This window comes from Leopardus geoffroyi, chromosome C1 (genome assembly GCF_018350155.1).
Source record: "Leopardus geoffroyi isolate Oge1 chromosome C1, O.geoffroyi_Oge1_pat1.0, whole genome shotgun sequence".
NCBI classification, from domain to species: domain Eukaryota; kingdom Metazoa; phylum Chordata; class Mammalia; order Carnivora; family Felidae; genus Leopardus; species Leopardus geoffroyi.
In genome coordinates this window covers 41,277,407-41,296,744 of record NC_059328.1, presented here as the reverse complement: position 1 = coordinate 41,296,744, position 19,338 = coordinate 41,277,407, and the positions used below count along the sequence as shown (strand labels likewise).

General features: G+C 37.3%; 1 protein-coding gene and 1 pseudogene across 4 annotated transcripts in view; both read left to right on the top strand.

Annotated features, from left to right (window-relative positions):
- The window catches only part of EPS15 (epidermal growth factor receptor pathway substrate 15), a 148,452-nt gene that overhangs the window by 56,458 nt on the left and 72,656 nt on the right, over positions 1-19,338 (top strand). For 2 of the 4 annotated variants that reach the window (XM_045477343.1, XM_045477346.1), the window contains exons 9-12: positions 6,323-6,412; positions 7,448-7,593; positions 9,405-9,561; positions 13,808-13,893. In XM_045477343.1, the coding sequence (XP_045333299.1) occupies positions 6,323-6,412; positions 7,448-7,593; positions 9,405-9,561; positions 13,808-13,893 (479 nt within the window). Of the gene's footprint in view, positions 1-6,322; positions 6,524-7,447; positions 7,594-9,404; positions 9,562-13,807; positions 13,894-19,338 lie in introns of all 4 variants that reach the window. The other 2 variants (XM_045477342.1, XM_045477345.1) reach the window with 1 other exon arrangement.
- On the top strand, positions 14,651-16,707 carry LOC123597878 (annotated as a pseudogene).

Below are 19,338 nucleotides of genomic sequence, written 5' to 3'. Positions count from 1 at the left end.
TTGTATTTTCATTTTCCTTTGTTTCCATATATTTCTTAATTTCTTCTCTAATTGCCTGGTTGACCCTTTCATTCTTTAGTAGGGTGTTCTTTAACCTCCATGCTTTTGGAGGTTTTTCAGACTTTTTCCTGTGGTTGATTTCAAGCTTCATAGCATTGTGGTCTGAAAGTGTGATCTCAGTTCTTTTATAGTTATGAAGGGCTGTTTTGTGACCCAGTATGTGATCTATCTTGGAGAATGTTCCATGTGCACTCGAGAAGAAAGTATATTCTGTTGCTTTGGGATGCAGAGTTCTAAATATCTGTCAAGTCCATCTGATCCAATGTATCATTCAGGGCCCTTGTTTCTTTATTGATCCTGTGCCTACATGATCTATCCATTGCGGTAAGTGGAGTATTAAAGTCCCTTGCAATTACCACATTCTTATCAATAAGGTTGCTTATGTTTGTGAGTAATTGTTTTATATATTTGGGGGCTACCATATTCGGTGCATAGACATTTATAATTGTTAGCTCTTCCTGATGGATAGACCCTGTAATGATTATATAATGCCCTTCTTCATCTCTTGTTACAGTCTTTAATTTGAAGTCTAGTTTGTCTGATATAAGTATGGCTACTCCAGTTCTCTTTTGACTTCCAGTAGCATGATAGAAAGTTCTCCATCCCCTCACTTTCAATCTGAAGGTGTCCTCAGGTCTAAAATGAGTCTCTTATAGGTAGAAAATAGATGGGTCTTGTTTTTTTATCCATTCTGATACCCTATGTCTTTTGGTTGGAGCATTTAGTCCATTTACATTCAGTGTTATCATAGAAAGATAGGAGTTTACAGTCATTGTGATGTCTGTAGGTTTCATGCTTGTAGTGATGTCTCTGGTACTTTGTCTCACAGGCTCCCCCTTAGGATCTCTTGTAGGACTGTTTTAGTGGTGACGAATTCCTTCAGTTTTTGTTTGTTTGGGAAGACCTTTATCTCTCCTTCTATTCTAAATGACAGATTTGGTGGATAAAGGATTCTCGGCTGCATATTTTTTCTGTTCATCACATTGAAGATTTCCTGCCATTCCTTTCTGGCCTGCCAAGTTTCAGTAGATAGATCCATCACTAATCTTATCGGTCTTCCTTTATATGTTAGAGCATGTGTATCCCTTGCTGCTTTCAGAATTTTCTCTTTATCCTTGTATTTTGCCAGTTTCACTATGATATGTCATGCAGAAGATCGATTCAAGTTATGTTTGAAGGGAGTTCTCTGTGCCTCTTGGATTTCAATGCCTTTTTCCTTTCCCAGATCATGGCAGTTCTCAGCTATGATTTCTTCAAGTACACCTTCAGCACCTTTCCCTCTCTCTTCCTCCTCTGGAATCCGAATTATGCGTATATTATTGTGTTTGATTGCGTCACTTAGTTCTCTAATTCTCCCCTCATACTCCTGGATTTTTTTATCTCTCTTTTTCTCAGCTTCCTCTTTTTCCATAATTTTATCTTCTAATTCACCTATTCTCTCCTCTGCCTCTTCAATCGAGCTGTGGTTGCCTCCATTTTATTTTGCAGCATATTTATAACATTTTTTAGCTCCTCTGACTCCTCCTTGATCTCTGTAGTAATAGATTCTCTGCTGTCCTCTGTACTTTTTTCAAGCGCAGCGATTAATTTTATGACTATTATTTTAAATTCATTTCCTATTACATTGCTTAAATTGTTTTTGATCAGTTCGTTAGCTGTCGCTATTTCCTGGAGTTTCTTTTTTTTTTTAATTTTTTTTATTTTTTTAACTTTTATTTATTTTTGAGACAGAGAGAGACAGAGCATGAACGGGGGTGGGTCAGAGAGAGGGAGACACAGAATCTGAAACAGGCTCCAGGCTCTGAGCTGTCAGCACAGAGCCCGACGCGGGGCTCGAACTCACGGACCACGAGATCATGACCTGAGCTGAAGTCAGCCGCTTAACCGACTGAGCCACCCAGGTGCCCCACCTGGAGTTTCTTTTGAGGAGAATTCTTCCGTTTTGTCATTTTGGATAGTCCCTGGAGTGGCGCGGAACTGTAGGGCTCTTCCTCTGTGCTGTCTGGAGTAACTTGCGTTGGTGCGCAGGGCCGCAGTCAGACCTGATGTTTGCCCCCAGCCCACCACTGGGGCCACAGTCAGACTGGTGTGTACCTTATCTTTCCCTCTCCCAGGGGCAGGACTCACTGTGCAGTGGTGTGGCCCCTCTCTGGGCTACTTGCACACTGCCAGGCTTGTGGTGCTGCTTCAATGGGATCTGGCGTAGTAGCCGGGGTGGATCCGCAAGGTGCACAGGGGCGGGAGGGGCAGACTCAGATTGCTTTGCCTTCGGTGGTCTGCTTCGGGAGGGGCCCTGCGGCATTGTGAGGGAGGCAGACCCAGACCCATTGGAGCGATGGATCCACAGAAGCACAGCGTTGGGTGTTTGCGCGGTGCAAGCAAGTTTGTGAATGGAACTGGTTCCCTTTGGGATTTCATCTGGGGGATGGGCGAGGGAGATGGTGCTGGCCAGCGCCTTTGTTCCCCGCCAAGCTGAGCTCTGTCCTTCGGGGCTCAACAACTTTCCCTCCCGTTGTTCTCTAGCCCTCCTGCTTTCGGAGCAGAGCTGTTGACTTATAACATTCCAGGTGTTAAGTCCCACTGGCTGTCACAACACACTCCGTCTGGCCCTTCCGCTTTTGCATGCCACACTCGGGCGCTCTGCCTTGCCGGGTGGGCCGGCTGCCCCTCCGCCTCTCTGGCTCTCTCCTGCCAGTCTGTGTGGCATGAACCGCCTCTGTGCCCTTCCTACCCTCTTCCATGGGCCTCTTGTCTATGCTTGGGTCCGGAGAGTCCATTCTGCTAGTCTTCTGGCGGTTTTCTGGGTTATTTAGGCAGATGTGGGTGGAATCTAAGTGGTCAGCAGGACACGGTGAGCCCAGCGTCCTCCTATGCCGCCATCTTCCTTCCGGATCCTTCATATTGATTTTTACATTCTTACAAGGCTTTACATTTTTCTGTCAAGTAAGTGGTCTAAATTTTTGTCAGTAGCATTTGTTGGGTCCTCATTACGTGAAGAGTTTTTGGCACTTTGGGGTTTATTATTATTTTTTTCTTGTTTGTCTTAACACGTTCACATTGGACTGAAATTAACTTGTTACATGTTTGCTGCTTCTATTGGGTGGTAAATGTGAAAAATCTTTTTATTTTTGTATTTCTAGTGCTTAGCACAGTGCCTGGTGGCTAGAAATTCTCAGTAAATATTTTGTTGGATTACAGTGATGAAGAAAACTTGTATTATTTGTAACACATGATAAATGGCTGTTATTTTCATCCCAGAATGCTATTTTAAGAAATTAAAACTTGGCAGTTCAAGTGATTGAGGAGACAAATGATCAAATAAAACTCTTAAGATACTCCTAAAATAGTGGTTTTCAATGTATGGTCTCCCATCAGCAATATCAACATTACCAGAGAACTTATTAGAATTGTAGATTCTCAGGCCTTACCCCAGACCAACTGAGTCATAATCTCTGGGGTAGGGTCGAAGAAACCCTCCCAGGAATCCTGATGGCCACTGAAATTTGAGAAATATTCCCTAAAGGCACAGAGGGAAAAAAAAAGGCAAAGAAAGTGAGCAGCTACTGGTAATTGACTGCAACAGTAAAACTAAATCCCCTCTTTCCCTGTTATCACTGAGAAAGCTTAGGCTTGTTTTTGCCAGGTCCTTCCTTCATTCCTTTCTTCCTTTCTTTTTGTGAATATGGTGCATCATTTGATTTAGTTGCTGTATTTGTTTCAATGGCAGTCTTTGATTAGGATAAAGTACAATATAATAAAAAAAAATTGCAACCCAGCAGTATACTGTTCACTTTTTCTGTTTTATTTGGTAGACAAATTTTTGGCTTCAGTTTTGTGAGGGAAACTATTTTCAAGGCAACATCAAATTAATGATACTTTTTTTTAACTTTCAAAAAATGTGTTGTCTGTTGGCAGCAGATAGCTGACATAGCTTTTTTGCTTCTAGTGTCTACTTTTTCCAGGAAATGACTCCCATCTGCAGCAAGAGGAATGCTGACCTTTAATATGCATGTTAGTCACTTCTTTTAGCTCAGTGCCAATTTAATAATATTACACATTTCGTGAATTTGGTTGAAAGTATGTGCTAGCCAGATTGTTTTCACTCTGGAATTTCAAGCTTTTGAAGAATTAAAGTTTGTGTTTTTCTAAAACTAAATTGAATTCTTCAAGTTGACTAATGAATGGGGAGAGGAGAGTTCTTGGTTTGGGTCAAATGGTTAAATGTGGTCCCAGGACAAAGAGCATCAGCATCTTTGGAAACTTCTTAGAAATGTAAAATATTTGGCCCAACCCAGACTTAATGATTGTAGAATTCTGGGAATGGAGCCCAGAGATCTGTGCTTTATAAAGTTGTCCAGGTAATTCTGATACCTTCTACAATTTGGGTCCCAAAGGGTGAAAGGTTAGTTTTAGCCCCTGTAGAGGACAGCATGGTATTGTAAAATTACATGGGTTCTCCTAATGCAGCTGATCAAATCTGGGGAAAATAAGAGCTTTGTAGCCAGACCTTGCTTTGAACCCTATACTATGACTTCTTAAAAAATATCAGGCAAGTTAGCATTTCTGAGCTTCAGTTTCCTCATATGTAAAATATTAGTAATCATAAATCTTGGATGAGTGTTATTGTATTAGGTGTTCAATCAATACTAATTTGAAAGGCTCATAAAACTTAGAATTGGAAGCAAACTTCTTTTCGGGGAAAAATGTCATTTTCAGTGGAAACAAAATAATTAAGTAGTTAAGCTTCCTTCCAGTTGCTGTTGGAATTTTTTTGGAGGTTCCAAGTTGCTTTGAGTAATTTCATATGCTTGAAGATTGTCACGGAAACTTTATCTTTTGAAAGTCTTGAAGGTGTCTTGAATTCTTTAAAATGAAGGGAGTATCCTGGGGCATTCTATATGTAGAATGCTTTATGTAAATCTTTATGTATTTAGTAATTAAAAATAATTTTAATAGCTAATATATTCTCATGGTTCAGAAATCAGTGCAGTATAAGATACTCCGTGGGAAAAAATGTCAGTTCCATCCTTGGCCTCAGTTCTCCATTTATACCTACTCTATAACCAACCACTTTTCTTAGTTTCTTGTTCATACCAGTAGAATTTTGAAATGTAAATGCAAGTACATATTAATAATTACCACCTCCTTACCACAAAAGATAACACACTGTATACACTGTTTTATACATTAACACTGTACTTGGATATCTTTTCACATAGAGAAGTCTATATAATTCTTTTTTTTTTTTCTGGGTCAGCTTTATTGAGGACCACATATAGTGAATTGCATTCAATTTAAGTATATAATTTGATGAGTTTTGATAGTTTTACATATTTGTGAAGGTATCCCAGTTAGGATAGAGAATGTTTCCCATGGTTTTTTGTTTGTTGGTTTTGTTTCTGTTTTTGTTTCATAGTATTTTATTGTATAGATGTACCATAGTTTTTTTAAACCAGTCTTTTGTGTTGAGGACTTGGGTGCTGATTTATATAATTCTGCTCTTAATAATCTTTTTCGCATAGTGTTTTTTATGTAGGCAGGTAAGTCTGAAGGTAGATTCCCAGATGGGGGATTGCTGAGCCAAAGGAGAAGTAAATAAATTTGGTAGTTGTTGCCAATTTGCCCTTCATAGGCTTGGTACAGTTTGAGCTCCCATGAGCAATGTCTGAGGGGGCCTATTTGCACAGTCTAGTTAACAAAGTACATTATGAAACTTGGGATTTTTGCCATTAAGTGGAAAATGGTATTTTAATATCGTTTTAACTTGAAGTTTTCTTTTGAGTGAAAGGGAGCATATTTTTGTATGTTAAAGGGTAGGCCATTCATAATACTTTTCTGTAAAATATCTGTTTATACTCTTCTGCCCATTTTCCTATTGGATTTTTTTTTTTTTTTTTTTTTTTTTTTGCTTTTGTTAATTTCTAGGGACTCATTTTAGGAGATTAGCTCTTTCTTTACAAATGCCTTTTCCCCTGATTGTATGCTTTTAACATTGCAAGAACTTCAGTTGAAGGGTATGTGTCTGAGTTTTTGCTGCTCTGGATATCTTTCTAACAGTTGCTTAACTTTGATTTATTTCCTTTTCTCCTTTCTTCCTTTCATCTCTCTCTCTTTTCCTCCTTCTTTTTTTCCCACTCTAATTTCTAAAAAAAAGAATGTGTGACAGCTTGAAGATGCTTTGTTGTTAAACAGTAATCTATTTAGTGGGTGTATGTTGTTAAATGATTTTAATATATATGACCCTGGTTCATCTCTCTTGAAGGCCATGTTTTTGGTATACTGTGCATTGGAGAAAGAACCTGTGCCAATGTCCTTGCCTCCTGCCTTGGTGCCACCTTCTAAGAGAAAAACGGTCAGTATATCAGGCTCTGTGCGGTTGATCCCCTCTTCAGCATCAGCCAAGGAACCTTACCACTCCTTACCACCTGTAGGCATTTTACCTACCAAAGCACCATTAAGACAGGTATAGATCTATCAGTGTTAAAGGACTTTTTTTTTAAGTGCATGGCATTTAACAGTTGATTGCTTGATGAAGATAGAAGGAGCAATCAAAGGGATCAAAGATTTAGAGCACCCTCTGGTTAAACCTGCATAATGTGATGTCCTGGAGAAGACAGATAAATCTTCTCCTGCATTTGGCCTTACTTAGGTATATGGATGTTTTATTGGCTTTGCCTTGATCTACCTGGAATTAAAGTTGGAGACAGAAGATACTCCATGCTAATCTGGCATGCTTGCCTGGGTATAGTTAATAGATGTTTTGTTTTTTTAATCCCCAGTTAACTCTTGATTCTTTGGGATCAGATTATCCAATTTTGTGTTGTCTAAGGCCTTTTTTTCCTCCAGCCTGCTGCTTGTCAGGCTGAGTAAAGGAAAATAATGACAGAATATGCAGATCAGCCAGTTCAGCTACATTTAAGAATGCTGAATGAAATTATAAAAAATGAAGATTGAGAATTAACTGAATATTTTGTTTATATAGACTTTCCCAGTTACCCATATTAATGTGGTTATTCATAAGTCAAGAGTTAACTATGCTTGAATTTACTCATTACTTTTAAGTAAATTACTTTTTAAGTAAATTACTTTTAAGGAAAAAGTAAAAAGGGCATCTGTAAATGTAGCCCCAGCTGACCTATACTTTCCTTCTGTAATTTTCTTTTCACCACAGCATTTTGATTAGGGTGTGATGGAAATGGTACACTGTTGTTATAGTTAGTGGGGTAGAGTTGCTCAGAATTTTTACAGATACTGTCATGGGTTGAAAGAATGACACCTCAATTTTTTTCTCATTCTGACAAAAATTTTACATATATGTGTGTGTGTGTGTGTGTATATGTGTGTGTGTGTGTGCATACATGTTTTGTTTTGTTTTGTTTTCCTGTAGTGGGTTGTAACCCCTGCAGAAAAGGCTAAATATGATGAGATCTTCTTGAAAACTGATAAAGATATGGATGGATTTGTGTCTGGATTGGAAGTCCGTGAAATTTTCCTGAAGACAGGTTTACCTTCTACTTTACTAGCCCATATTTGGTAAGATTTTATTTAAATTGATTTAAAAAATATGGTTTTGTATAACTCTAGTTTTGTGCATTCTTATTTTTAGGCATTTATAAATCGGACAGTTTTGTTTCAAAATTCTTTATGGAGAAAATTTAAATCTGGAGATTTCTTTTGGATAATGGACAAAAGTTTGAGAATGGATTACCTGTTATAAGATTGACAGTATCAGTTAATGATTATTAAAATGTTAAAATGCAGCATCTGTTTATATCAACTAAACTTAAATTTTTTTTTAATGTTTATTATTTATTTTTGAGAGAGATACAGAGCGTGAGTGGGGGAGGGACAGAGAGAGAGGGAGACACAGAATCTGAAGCAGGCTCCAGGCTCTGAGCTGTCAGTACGGAGCCCGATGCGGTGCTTGAACCCATGAACTGGGAGATCATGACCTGAGCCGAAGTCAGAAACTTAACTGACTGAGCCACCCAGGCACCCCTAAACTTAAATTTTTAAGGGAGAATCCAAAAATCTGAAATGTAAGCAATATAAAAAACAGTGTCTTCAATGTGTGCTCACATAATTCTGTAGGGTATATGTATACTTTTATACGTTTACATAGGAATTACACACCTGGTCCTTAAAAACATGAAGTTTAGTGTCGCTAGTGAATTTCACATTAAATGAGACAATACATATGAACATTTATAGTGTGCCTGCTGCCAATCCACCTGACTATACCAGAGGTTATCTTGAGGTTTTCAAGGGGCAGCAAATATCAGGTGTGGAACCACATAGCTGCATAGAGAAACTTAGAAAAGAACAAAGGAGGACAGTAGATCTGCCTTAAGAGGAACAAGAACTCAAGACTAGGAAAGATTAAATATGTATAACTAATAATAGCTGCCACTTTCAAGTGCCTAGACTAGGCAGTGTACTTAATAAATGGCAGCTGTCATGGGCTTGTTTGTTGGCATTATGCCCAGACTTTTTATGTATTTTGCCTTACTTCTCACTGTAACCTTGCAGGATATGTCTTTTCTCTACTTTATAGATGAAGAAACTAAGGCTTGAAGAGGTTAAAAAAATTTGTCCAAGATCACAAGAAGAAATAAGTAGAGAAGCTGGAATTCAGGGTTTCTTTGACACCTTAGCCCACAGTCTGTTCATCAGGCCACATTGCCTTTAAATGAATGAAATGGATCAGGACTTCAGAAAGCTGAGCTTAACAAAAGAAAAAGGAAAGGAAGAAAGAAAAAGAAAAATAGGATAAAACATTTGCTGTTTCTCTTTAAGTGATTTTGTAAAGCTTTCCAGATTGCTTCCTTCTCTTCACATATGAACTCCATTTGCAGCTGTTGTTTCTACTTTGACTTGGTGATCCTTATATCCGCCTATTCCCAAGAGTTGCAGGAGGCAAGCCAACATGGAAATGTTTGCTTGGTTTAGAATCATTCTACTGCCACTAATGAACCAAATTTGTTGAGACTTCGGTTTCATTTTTAACATCTTTTAATATTTAGAATGTTGGGATTCTTTGGCCCACTACAACTCTTAACCTGTAATGGTTCTGGAAATTGGTGAGAAAGCACAAAGCAAACTCATATAAGAGACCTCTGCTCAGCACCAGGGTGAACATTCTCTTTCTCTTAAAACTTTTAGCTGATCTCTCTCTTCTAACATTTGAGTGAGTTTTGGGCAAGCCATAACCAAAAAGTTATGACTTTCTTTTTTAATTCAACTGATCATTTTTAAGAAGCTACCTAGTCCTATTACATTTTTCCCGGATTTTTAGAATGGTAGTTGTAGCATTTATATTCTGTTCATTTTGTTTATTTGTACAGGACATTATGTGACACAAAGGACTGTGGGAAGCTTTCAAAGGATCAGTTTGCCTTGGCTTTTCACTTAATCAATCAAAAGTTAATAAAGGGCATTGATCCTCCTCACATTCTTACTCCTGAGATGATTCCACCGTCAGACAGGGCCAGTTTACAGAAGGTAAGACAACTTAAAAGAAAACCTGAATGTATTAACAGAAAGGAGCAAGTGCTGTGTTAGATGACAGACTTGATTTGTAGGAAATAGTGGAGAAAATGTATCTGGCTAGGAGCAGAGCAGTATACTGTTTGTGGTTTAGTTTGTGTCTATAAATATGTTCAAATGCCTTGTATGACATCCTTGGGCTGCAGCTCATTTACCCCAACATTCATTACATATATGGCAACCATATTTTCCAACGTAAAAAGTGGGAAAATGTGGTCTTTTTTACCCCTCTTGGATTTGTGAATTAATTTTTATGAATAAGGTATAAAATTTAAATGAAATCTATAGGAATTATTTTGTTTCATTTGATGATTCACTCTTACAGAAAATAGGAATTTGAAAACAAAATCTGGAAGATTATTATTTCTTGGTGTCAATTTTATATATAAACAAGAAAAACATCATGTTGAGAAGAAATCTGTGTGGTTTTTGCCACATAGATGATCTTCATTTCCTGAGGATATGGCCAAAATCTCACATCTAAACAGTGACCAGCAGATTTCAGCCAGGTTTCTGGCCAGCGGTGGGAATTTTCAAAACTATATTGTTTTATTTAGCCTTGCTGTGCCTTGATTTTTCTCTTTTCCTCTAGAAATCCTTCCTAGCATAGTATATTTACAGTGTCTTTCCCTTAATAGAGCTTTAAAAGGACTCACACTGTCTAATGGCTGTTTGCCTTTAAGAATACATGCTTTGTATCTTTAAATCTCTTGTGACCTATAAAGCAATTATTGCTGTGGTGATTCCTCAGAGTTAGATACAGTAAGAGTTGTCAAATGTGTGGTGTAAGGAGAGCTGTCTTGGAAATGTCAGGAGAATATTTTAGTTTGCATTAGTTTTGTCACATAGGTTTTAAAAAATCCCATTTTAACCTAGTAAAAGTCAAAATTGGATTTTTCCCCAAAGTCAACTAAATGGAAATTTATAGCCACCAGGTACAGAAGTTACTTCTAAGAGTTTTGTTCTTATTTTTTAATAAAATAAACATTTGATTGTCTATTTTGTGAGTTTGGTGGGAGGGGGGGCACATTTTGTGAAGGTTTTGAGATTTTTTGTGATGTAGGACATGGATTTCCCAAGTTGTGGAGAAAGCTAAAAGTGATGCCACCCAGAAAGATAAAGGTTACAAATTTATGTGTGTGTTCTCTACAATACCTGTATTTCAGTTGTTTCTTCCCTTTTTCCACCTATGCAGACTTTTTTCCCCTTGCCACCTTTATCTTATACCCACTAAGTCTCTCAGCAATACAAATTACAGATAATGACAAAACTCTCTGAAATTATGTTTGTTCAGTTAAGTCTATAACATTAGTAGACACTCCAGGTTGCATCTGCTGTGCAGAGTTTTTAATAGATTTGTCTGAAGTCCATTCACTAGAACATAGATAACTTTGTCTATTTATGTTAGATATCAGTATTACACATTAAAATGGGATTTTATCACTATTATCTATTAATCACAATTTTTAACCTTATATATTAAAAATTTGCATTTGTTTTGTCTCTTGAATAATCTCTTTTCTCTTTATAATCTAAATTTTTTAGAACTGCATTTTTTTTTGCAGCTTTGACTAATCTTTTTTTGAATATTGCTTTCTGTGTTTTTTCTAGTTTGGACTATTTTTTCCATTCTGCAGCACTCTGCTTTTCGCCTTTCTTGTACTGTCAGTTTCTTAACTCTACTCTCTCAAGGTTAGAGCTTTACTTTATGCCTTTTTTAGCATTACAGTTTTTGGTTTACAATTTTGAAATTAGAGGCTTTTTAAGCGGCAAAGTTGATGCAGAGAAAATACTTAAACAGCATGATTTTGTCACATGTCTGTCACTTGGTCCTTGTATGCATTTTAGCTTGCCTTCCTTAGGCTCTTTAATCCACTTAAAATCACCAAAGTGGAATTTTTGTGTAATGCACAAAATAGGGTGAGAGAAAATATTTTGAAAGAAGGGAACATGCTACATTTTTCTCCATGTGCCCTTCTTATACTTCAGATGCTATTAGCTAAAGTTTTTCCATGTTCCTTGTTGCATGCCATTTTATTACTTTAGAATGGGAGTTTAATTTCTTTGTTAATAATTGAGGAGTGACACAAGCTATACCAACTACAGTACACTAATCTTCCTTCTAGAGTCATCTTGGTATCCCCTTCTAACTTGTTTGAGGTTAAATTTATTTGTCTCCTTCTTATTTGATGATATTTTTGATAGTGAAAGACTGTCAGCTGTGAATCACATTTTTTGAGTTAGAGTGACAGAAGAGGTGTGGAAGTCATGAGTTTCTTGGTATACTTGCACCTTTCATAGCAGATTTCTCAGTAGCATTTAGGTGATGTAAGTTGCTTTTGGTGGTAAAAGTGAGATCATGTGCTAATTTTTCATTTTACTCAACTGTCAAACTGTCTGGCCAGGTAACCTAGCTCATAAGTCAAATTTAGACAGATTTAAAATCCTAGTGAATACTTGTCATGTTCAGAAATCCACTTTAAAATTTCTGATTTAATTTGGGATGATAAGGGTCTGTATATTAGTGAAACACAGTAAAACAGTAAGAGGTGCATTTACTTACTATGGTTAATATGAGATTGAGACTAGCATTAATTGAATCCTAATAGATGAATTTTGGTATTGAATTTTGGTAGTGATAGACAAAACAAAACATCTGAGGACTAATAATGCAGTGTGCTGAAAAAATGGAAGGAATTATTTGCCACATTTTATTGACATACCTGTTTATCACGTTGGCTTTTAGGGTAATGGTTTCATTTACCTTAAATGATCTTGATATGCAAGTGCCAAGGGGCAGTGTGTGAAATAGACTTGAATTTAACCAGAGGTCTCCTAATCAATGGGTCCTTTTTAGCTGGGTTCAACTTTAAGCAAGTCATTTAATCTGGTTCCCTAGCTCTAAAATTGAGTTAGTAATAATAATAACTGCTTCAACCCAGTTTTCAGGTTAGTTTTGAAAATTGATTAATGGATTTGAAAGTGCTTGGTAAATTGTAAATCGTCATATGAATGTGAGGAGATGGGATATTATGAACTTTTAGGTTTCTTTTTCTGTTGTCCAAGTTGGTGACATACATTAAGTTCATAATACTAAGTTTTATGTTTTGCTAATAAGGTCCTTAGTATACTTTAGTTTTACATGTTCAGGCCTCAATTTTAACAGTTTTTAATGGTGATTATTTTGTTATTTGTCAGTCTGATTGTAGCACTGTGGATAGGTCAGGTGTCTGAAGAAGCAGTTACCTTCTTGCCCTGACTTCAAGTGGCTATAAAAGGCATCAGAAATGGTTCACAAAGGAGGATTGAGCCAGGGTGGAAACAACTCATTGGGAGGTCATCCATCTTAAGAGCATATTCTGTTGGAGGAAATTAATTATAATAATACCTTACATTTATAAAATGTCATAAAGTTTTGGAGTGACTTTACATACAATATTTATTTCGTTTAATTTTTAAAGTGGGCAGGGAAGAGATTATTTCCCTATTTTACAGGAAAATCATGCAGCTAGTAGGATGGCAGATCCCAGAATAAACCCAGCTAGATTTTCTAAATACAGGTGCCTTTCAGAGACCAAGTTTGACACTTTCATTACTGAAAGAAAACCATATGTAAAGGATGTCATATATGAAGATAGTTTCATATATGGTGATATTAATATTTACTATGGAACATGCTGAGCAATTGGTTTTACTTTAAATAGGGTAAGCACTAAAATTGTTTAACAAAAGTAAATGTTGAATTGAATATAATCAACTACCATTATGGTTCTGAGATTCACCAAAATTTGTTTACTTACTTTGTGCCAGATGACACAAGTACAAATAAAGCCACCCTATATCTCCCCAAGAAATGTATTCTTCAGTGGAGGAAGTAGTTTATAAATCTGATACCTGCTTTACTTCAATGTTTTAAACAGGCACTAGGATCAAGTGACAAAGACTTTGGGATCTGAAGTGTTGGCACCTATTGTAGAGCAACAGCTTTTAGAGAATTTAAGGGAAAATGTCTCAGTATATAACTGTGTGTGTGTGTATAAAATTGCACTAGATATGATTTTCGTAAATAAATTAAAAGTATTAGTAGTACTGTAAAATATGGAGTAGTCTGCATCCATGTAGTGCTTTAAAAAATTTTTAATGCTTCACCATATATAATTTCATAATAATAACATTATAATTGTGAACTTTTTGTTTTTAGAACATCATAGGATCAAGTCCTGTTGCAGATTTCTCTGCTATTAAGGAGCTAGATACCCTTAACAATGAAATAGTTGACCTACAGAGGTATGTAAAGTAAAATTCAAGTTGACTGTATAAACATATACATACACACTTTTCTGTTTCTAATGTGTATCTTGGTAAATGCTACTTTATTTAATCGTTCTTGAATTGGGAATCTGTGAAACTTGTTAGGTTTTAGGTTGTAGTCACATTGTATAAATGTGTAAAACACTTAATACATGATTTGGCATTTGTGAACATATTTTTCCTAGGCTTTTATTTGAGGTAAGATCTGCAGTGTAGGCAAACTTCCATCATCTGTCAACTCCAGTAATGTCATAATGAGACTCATCAACCCATACTAAAATTATGGTTGCTAAAACTCACTTTTGTAAATGGTTGTATTAGGTCACTATATCACCACTCTTCAAGATAGTGCATTATAAATCTTGGTTTTTGTTATTGTAACATTTTTTTCTGTGCCATAGTACTGCTCTTCAGCCTTTAAATTGTTTATTAATATATCAGGATGTGATGAGTATAACTATAAAACAGGAAAAAAGAATTTAAACAAATTTTGTTTATGGCTTTTACTAAATTGTTATTTGACAAAAGATTAGCCCATTCTTATTTGTTGGTTTTTTGTTTTTTTTTTTTTACTTTTAATTTTTTTTTAACGTTTATTTATTTTTGAGACAGAGAGAGACAGAGCATGAACAGGGGAGGGGCAGAGAGAGAGGGAGACATAGAATCGGAAACAGGCTCCAGGCTCTGAGCTGTCAGCACAGAGCCTGATGCAGGGCTCGAACTCACGGACCGTGAGATCATGACCTGAGCTGAAGTCGGATGCTTAACCGACCGAACCACCCAGGCGCCCCTTATTTGTTGGTTTTTAGATGAAGATATTTAATTTTAGTGCAGGGCCCAAACCTGCAAATAAACAATACATAATATGGAATTGTAATGAGTATATAATGAATATGATGCTTTACAAATTTATTTTTCCCCTCTCAATGATAGTTATAATGCATACTTGTAAACATTTGGAAAATACAGAAAAGGATAATGAAAAGACTCTATGTTCCTTAGAATAGTATTTTGTTTTGAGCATTGAAAATCAAAGTAGATAAGAAAAGCTGTATATAACCCAAAGAGTTAGTTGGGTAAAGAATGTTCTTTGTTATTAGTCAGAAAATGAGACATTTCCATGTCTGGTTCACAAAGTTGTTTCTAGTTGAAAATGTAAGACATTGAGAGCTTGAGGCAGGATGTCTTTTGTCATTAAAAAATTTTTTTTAATATAATTCCTTCAACATTTTCTATATAGGTATTTAATTGTGTCAATCAGATTAAATTAGCATGATATTTTTAACTTCAAGAAGGAAAAGCAATAGTTGTAATGTCAGGGCAGTGGTGCTTGGAGCCTCGCAGGCACAGTGCCATTACTTGGAGTCTATGGAGGCAGCGACATAGTGCTGACTGTGCACTGAGCCTAAGCAGCAGCAGCAGAAGCAGAAGCAGAGGCGTCCCCACCAACCCTTCCAGCCCCTGTGCTGGTGCTGCCACCCTTGCTCCCTGTGTTCTTCCTCCCTTCGTTTATATCATGGCTGATCAACGGACTGAAGAACAGATTGCTGAGTCCAAGGAAGCTTTCTCCCTGTTTGACAAAGATGGTGATTGGCACCATCACAACAAAGGAACTTGAAACTGTCAGAAGGTCACTGGGCCAGAACCCAACAGAAGCCACATTGCAGAACATGATCAAAAAGGTGGAGGCTGACGGTAATGGCACCATTTTTTACTATGATGGCTAGAAAAATGAAAGATACAGACAGTGAAGAAGAAACTGGTGAGGCATTACAAGTCTTTGACAAGGATAGCAATGGTTATATCCATGTGGCAGAACTGTGTCATGTTGTTACAAACTTGGGAGAAAAACTAACGGATGAAGAAGTGGATGAGATGATCAGAGAAGCAGATATTGTTGGAGATGGACAAGTAAACTATGAAGAATTCGTACAGATAATGACCGCAAGATGAAGACCTACTTCAATTCCTTTTCCCCACCCTTCCCCAGAAGAATGAAATAGAATCTTTTACTTTACCTCTTGGGAAAACAAAAAACAAAAAAACAAGCTCATTTACTCCTTCTGTTTTCTATATAATAAAACCTTCAAAAATACCTCATGTCCACACACACAGAATCTTCATGTATTGCCTGGTGGTCCTGTCCCCTAAAGATCAAGCTACACAGTAGTTTTATAATATAAATACTTGTACTACATTAATGATAAGGAAGCACTTAGTGGACTCCTTGCAGTTCCACTGCTAATGATTAATATGCTGTTTGGGCTGGCCAGTTTTTCATGTGTACGACTTGACAAATGGAGCACAGTCAGGCATTTGTATTGAAAATGAAAAATGAAAAAACAAATTTAAAACCTATTCAGATGGATTCAAGTTCAGTTTGTGAGTATAAATTGTCATAACTGGTTTATTCAAAACTAACAGTTAAAATTGGTTTATGTCAGCATGCTGTGCAGAAAAATGGGTGAAGGATAAACTGTTTAGTTGTAGCTTCACTTAGCAGGATGGTCCTCTTGTACTTCCATGTGCCCTGACCCATGGTGACGATGATACACATCCTGATGGCATGCTATGCATATTGGTTTAGTGTTATCCACATTGTACTAGAGGTGTCACCGTTCACACAAATTTTTAAAAAGAAACCTTTACTGAGGGAGCATCTTTAAATTGTTTTTAAAACCTTCTGAACCATGACTTGGAGTCAGCAGAGTAGGCTGTAACTGCAGACTTCAGCACAACCATCAACAGCTGTTCAAGTAATTAAACTTCGTGTCTGTTCCAAGTTGTAAATGTTAGTCTTTTTTTTTCCAATAAAAAGACCATTAACGTAAAAAGAAATAGTTTTAATACCATAATCTTTTCAAATACCTGTATCTCCCACCTGAGCCCAAGACCTGTATTTTCATTTGCCTACTAGAGAATGTCCAGTAGGACATGACTTCCTAATCTTCCCCTGACCACTATCCTTGTCTCGTTTATTTGCCTTTCTCAGTGACATCACCATTTATCTAGTCACTCAGGCTAGAAATCTGAGATTTTTCTTCCTCTTTTTTCTTCTATCTTTGAAATGTTTCTTGAAATCACTCCTACCTTTCTGTCTCCTTTGCCTGGTCACCTCCTCCTGATCTTTCAGATCCCATCTTAGGCATCACTTCTTCTGGAAGAGGGGGCCTTCTCTGACTTGTTTACCTTCCAACCCTCATACTTACCAAATCTTACATAGTTTTAATATTTATAGTAGTCATAGCATTTACCATACTTTATTATAATTGTCTATTTTATTTGGATCTCTCAATAGCCTATGTACTCTTTTTTGAGAGAGAGAGAGAGGGCGCAAGTGAGTGAGGGGCAAAGAGAGAGAAGCGGGGCACAAGCTCACCTGAACCAGGGCTTCAGCTCACTCGATGTGGGACTTGAACTCATGAACAGTGAGATCATGACTTGAGCCAAAGTCAGATGCTTAACACCTGAGCCACCCAGGCGCCCTAGCCTATGTACTTTTAAGCATAAAGACTGTTTGCTTGTTCACTGTTCTATCCCTAATGCTTAGCTTATATAACAGATGAGAAAATAATTTTCAGTATTGTTGAAATCTGTCCTGGCTGTACTATTGCTTCTGTCTTAGTTTTCCTAACCCTTAATCTCTTCTCTGGATTACTATTGTAACCTCCTAATTGATTCTGTGCTTTGAGTCTCTCCTCCCTTCCTTTGCACCTCCAACTGATGTACAAAATACAACTCAGATCTCTGAGTGACTTCTTATCCCCAGCTGGATTCAGCTCACTTTTCTGAATATGGTATAAAAGCTCTTATTTCAGGTGCACCTCGGTGGCTCATTCGGTTAAACATCTGACTCTGTCAGCAGAGAGCCCACTTCGGATCCTCTGTCTCCCTCTCTCTCTGCCCCACCCCCCCCCGCCAAATAAATAAACATTAAAAAATAAAAAGCTCCTGGGGCACCTGGGTGGCTCAGTCAGTTGAGTGTCAAACTTCGGCTCAGGTCATGGTCTCGCAGTTTGTGAGTTCAAGCCCCGCCTCTGGCTCTGTGCTGACAGCTCAGAGCCTGGAGCCTGCTTCGGATTCTGTGTCTCCCTCTCTCTGCCCCTTCCCCGCTCATGCTCTGTCTCTCTCTGTCTCTCAAAGGTGAGTAAACGTTAAAAAAAAATTAAAAAGCTCCTTTTTCATGTTTTCCTTTGGTATCCTGACCATTCTTTTGTCTTAGCCACCTCCCACAGTAAAGTAGAATCCTTTTCTTTGACACCATCAACCTCCTTGAGAGCAGGCACTATGTGTTTGCTCTTGTACTCTCAATGTTGAGCATAGTGCTCTACATTTTGGTTTCATTCCTCTTCTCCAGTCATGTGGTGGGTGGACCTCTCATGTCAACATGCCACACATTTTTATTCTTCTTTGCCTCTCATCCAGTTGTTCCCCTTTGCCTGAGCACAGCTTTTACCTTGTAAACTTTAACTTGTGCTTCAAGACCCAGCTTAAATATCATCTGCTTTGTCAAACCACTAAAATCTTGATTGCTAATTGCTTTTTTTCCCTTTCTACTTCTAGAAACTTTATTCCTTTGTAATAATACTCACCATATTTTATTGTGGTCCTTTTGTCCCCCCTCCTTAATTTGAACTCCTTCAGGGCAGGGGCTATGTCCTATTTACTTGGATAGGTCTAGAAGTTAAGGCGCACAGTATCTGACACAACAAAATCTCATTATAGGTTAGCAGGTTGAATGAATAAATCAAAGTATGTTATAAATATTAGAATATTTCCCAGACTTAATTCCTGCCAAGTTTATGACAGACTAGGAGCCATATATTAAAGGATGAAAGGGCAAAAGATATGAATAATAGCTTCTTTTGAAGACTGTAGAAGAGGATTTTACAGATAAAAGGATCTTTAATCCTCACAGGGGCATTAGGTTATTGGGCTGTTGTTTCATATTTTGACAACCTGTTTTTGTGTCAGGGATTTCCTTTGAGAGTCCGATGAAGGCTTTTAGACTCTATCCCCTGCCCCCCAAAGAACATGTGTATCCATGTATACCATTTTGCATTTATTTCAGGAGTTCCCAGACCCTTGAAAACTATCCATGAATCCATTTTTAAGAACCCTTGCTCTGAAAGTAAAGTGTCTCAAATAGAGAAGTTCTTGACAGTGAAAAATCAAAACTTGCTTCAGTCACTAAGATAGCGTGGTGGTGGTGAATTGTGCTGAGGCAGGCGTTAATATTTATTTGCCTTCTGTCAGCTTCTACTTCCTTCCTGTCTCTGTCCTTTTAGCAAGAACATCAGGAAGTAAAAGCTACATCCTGTCAGGCCAGTTTGTTATCCTGGTTTTGGACCAGTAAACAAGATAGGTAATTACGATGATAGTCATTATGTATTGTGTTATGCCTGCTTTATATAATTTCTC